Source organism: Monodelphis domestica, chromosome 3 (genome assembly GCF_027887165.1).
Source record: "Monodelphis domestica isolate mMonDom1 chromosome 3, mMonDom1.pri, whole genome shotgun sequence".
Taxonomy (NCBI): domain Eukaryota; kingdom Metazoa; phylum Chordata; class Mammalia; order Didelphimorphia; family Didelphidae; genus Monodelphis; species Monodelphis domestica.
The window spans coordinates 119,673,149-119,677,278 of NC_077229.1; the positions used below are offsets into that span (position 1 = coordinate 119,673,149).

At 41.8% G+C, this 4,130-nt stretch overlaps 1 protein-coding gene across 1 annotated transcript; it reads left to right on the forward strand.

Moving 5' to 3' along the window:
• Positions 1 to 3,290: 3,290 nt before the first annotated feature.
• LOC100032661 (transcription elongation factor SPT4-like) lies at positions 3,291 to 3,644 on the forward strand. Its single transcript, XM_016432643.1, has one exon. It carries the CDS (start codon positions 3,291 to 3,293, stop codon positions 3,642 to 3,644), a length of 354 nt encoding a protein of 117 aa, XP_016288129.1.
• The last annotated feature ends 486 nt before the right edge of the window (positions 3,645 to 4,130 follow it).

Below are 4,130 nucleotides of genomic sequence, written 5' to 3' on the forward strand. Positions count from 1 at the left end.
TATCTCATTTACCTCACAACAACCATGGAATGTAGATGCTGTTATTTTCCCCATTTTATAATTGAGGAAACTGAGACAAACAGAAGTCAAGTAACCTGCCCAGGGGCACACTGCTAGTAAGCCTCTAAGGCTACACAGGTCTTCTGCTTCCAGACCTAGAATTCTGTATACTGCATCATCTTAGCTCCCTATACTAATGTTATTCCTATCCACTGAATTAGAGGGTGTAATAAAGTCCCTCAGTCCATCTGATCAAACTTCTAAGAATCCCTTGGGAGGTTCCCAGGCCTTGGTCACACTTAGGAAACAATCATGATGTTTTCTTCCCAGATAACTCTATCAGGGCTAAGTTGGAGGATATGCTGATTTTGACCCAAACCTCACACTGCATTTCTTCATTTAAGCACCCTTCTTGATCCAAAAATGTTATTTTTGGTTCCTTTGTCTATTTTTCTCCCTATTTCCCCTGTACCATCCATATGGTAGGCCCTCAATAGCTCTTGGTGTATGACTAAAAACCAAGGAAATTGGATCCCCTTTTCTCAGTGAGTATGCTAATGTATCCTCCCATAATAATTCATAGGGGGAGTGTGAAGGGCATAGAACAAATCATGTGTATCTGTGATCTTTCCTCAGACCCTTGTCATGGTCCAGTTTCTCCATCTGGGAATAGGAGATAATTCAACTGGTTTCTCAGACTTAGTAGAGTTAAGGCTCACAAAGCATGTCTGCATTGATGAAGAACAGAAGCACCATATGGGAAGTGTGATAACAGCTGTGCTGATATTTTGACATATTATAGTTTCAGATGATTGACTGAGGATTCAATGGTTTGTGCCCATCAGAAACTGAAGAAAGCCTAGAGAAGACAGAATCTTTCATGGTGTATATCAAGTACAAGTATATCAATTTGCTTTTCAAAGAATGACCACTTCATCTATTAGATTAAAATAATATAAACACAGGATGTCAGAACTGTAAGAGACATTAGAGATACCTAGTTCAACTCTCTTGTTTTCTAGTTGAGTGATAGGAGGCTCAGAATTTTATTAACTTGTCCAAGGTCATAGATCTAGCTAGCAGAAGAGCTAGAATTGTGATCAAGGGCAGCACACTTTCCATAGTAAAGATAAGGATGCTCCTGTTGTAATAAGAGCAATAGCCATCAACATCCTCAAAAGACCTATATGTGCATGAATGACATAAAACATAAATAATATTTCTCCTTTGCTTTCTTGGGTTTTCATAAACAGATGACTCTCTTACCAAATTGTTCTGCTACATCTGCCTTTATTACAGGCCTTAGGATGACAAGCATCTGGGCCAGCTGTGCTGCATTCTGGTCTCACCAGTGCTTAGAGTACTTATAATAAACTAAAGAAAGCCAAGAGTTTGATTTCCCTGCAGATCACTAGAACAGCATGGGCTTCGTGATTACTTCTGATCAAGGAAATTCAGTGGCACGAAGAAGGAGAGTTATGTCAGCAGACAGAGGAGGTCATTGCTGTTTTTCAGCTGTTTCAGCCATGTTCAACTCTTTGTGATCCCATTTGGGGTTTTCTTAGCAAAGTGTGGAGCATTTGACGTTTTATTCTCCAATTCATTTTATAAATAGAGAAACTGAAGGCAAACAGAGCCAAGTGACTTTCCCAGGGTCATACAAATACAAAGTGTTTGAGGGTCCATTTGAACTCAGGTCATCCTGACTCCAAGAATAGTCCACTATGCTACCTACCAACCCACCCAAAGTAGAACATATGAATAAAATCACATGGCAAATAATGCCTGGACAGAAGTATAATTAGAAAATTCTTGAATCAGTGTCACATTTATCATTTTATTATGAAGATTATTCAATTGAATTAAACATTATCTCTTGATTTTTAGAGGCCCTCTGAATTAGTGAGAAGTTCAAGATCTATCTCCACCTTTGCATAGCTATGTTGACTTGAACAAGGCACAGCTTCTCTCCGAGTTCTTTTCTTCCTTTGAAAAGTTGATGCAGTTATCAGGTAAGAAAAGTGTTCATTGAGCAAATGCTCCAGTTATAAATGTCAGTTCTATAGGGATTTATTAAGTGCCTATTATTTACAAAGCCCTGTGATAGATATTTTCAAGAGCTGAATATTAGGGGTAAAGAAGGATAGTATTGGCCTGTAATTTCAGTGTTGTGGGAAACTAAAACATTTCCCCAAACTGAGCCTTGAATGGAGCTGGCAGTTAGGAAAATGAGCTCCTCCATGTCTCCCTAGTTCTTTACCACTCTGTTTCTAGATTTGTAAACCACACCTCTGATGTTCAGCTCCTTAATGATTCCTTGAGGCAGGCAGCCAGTGACAGATATGGCATAAACTCCAGGTTTGAAGGTACTGAGTCCCTGCCATTTAGAGACCCAGCTATCCCCCGGGGCTCATCATTGCAATTATTTTCTTTGCCCAGTTAAAATTTTGGTTAACACTAATTTAAGTACTTCACTAGATTATGAAGACAGGATTAACTCTCCTTTGTCTACCTTTTGATTGAATCCACACAAGCTTGAATTAGATGGAGGAACTCACAAACCACTTAGTGAATTCACACCCTACTTAGTGCTAGGTAAGAAGCCAGCAATATACTCAAAGAGCTCCACCCTTTTTTTAAACTCAGTCAGACACTTGTGAATTCTTTAAGAGTTCACACCCTCAGAAACTCTTCTTTTAAGAATTCACACCCCCAGCAACTGTGAACCTTTCAATGAGTTTTCACCTCTGCAGAAGGTGTGAACTGGTCCCCACAAAGACTGCTCCCTGGGCAGTGCTAGGCTATTTGGAAGCTGTGATTGGCCCCTGTGAAGAGGGGAGGAGATAAGGAGTGACCATAAAAGCAAGCCCTGAATTCCATGTGAGAATCTGCTCTTGGAGAAGATATTTCTGAATAGACTGCCTTCTGCAGATAGTCTGCTGGCTGAGGAGAGTCTTCGTGGGAGCCTTGTTGGAGACTGCTGGTTTGGTTTTCTGAGGACAACCCCTGACTCCCAAGAGATTTCAGAACACTAGTTCAACAATTCGGCTAGTCCTGCAGGACTGAAGAGGTTACCTCAGCCCGACCTCATTGAACTGGGAGACCCTGTGATAATCTGAGGGGCACAGGAGAGCCTTGAAAGGGAGGTCCCCGCTAGAGGCACAGCCTGGCCAGAAGTCGTCAGCCTTCCTAAAGGGGAGGCTCAACACTTCTGGCACAGTTGGGGCTAAACGCTCTGGTCACCACAGTTCTTGCTCAGGTGATTTTCCCCCTCCTCTTCTGGAGCTGCCATGGCGCTGGAGACCGTTCCCAAGGATTTGCGACATCTGCGAGCCTGTCTTCTCTGTTCCTTGGTTAAGACAATTGGCCAGTTTGAGTATGATGGCTGTGATAATTGTGATTCATACCTACAGATGAAAGGCAACCGAGGGATGGTGTATGACTGCACAAGCCCTTCTTTTGACGGGATCATTGCAATGATGAGCCCGGGGGATAGCTGGGTCTCTAAATGGCAGGGACTCAGTACCTTCAAACCTGGAGTTTATGCCATATCTGTCACTGGCTGCCTGCCTCAAGGAATCATTAAGGAGCTGAACATCAGAGGTGTGGTTTACAAATCTAGAAACAGAGTGGTAAAGAACTAGGGAAACATGGAACCCAGTCTGCTCTCAACCCTTACAACCACTGAGATTTTGCTGGACAACTGACAGAAAACTATTTTTTTCCCTGCCTTTTCTTCATCCACCAGTATTGGAGGACTGTCAAAAGCAAGAATGAATGCAGGAACATTGATTCTGGACTGTTGAAAACGGGTTGGATATAAAGGGTTATGGAAATTTTGAGATAGAGTAATCTTGCTTTCATGAGTGCTAGGCTATTATATTGTGAATGGGCCATATGTTAATAAATGTAAATTCTTTTACCTTCCTTCCCCAAAGAGAAATAGATTAGTGTTTTCCTTGATCAGCCTTGATAAACTTGGAATTCTAAGTTCTCTACGGATTGAAATAACCTATCCCAATAGCATATGATAGTGGATAGGGGTGTTCAGGAATCATCAGCAACTGTGGTGTGGGGACTTGCGGTGTCCTTTTCAGGACAGTTCATCATCTTTGGACAGCATCGTCAAC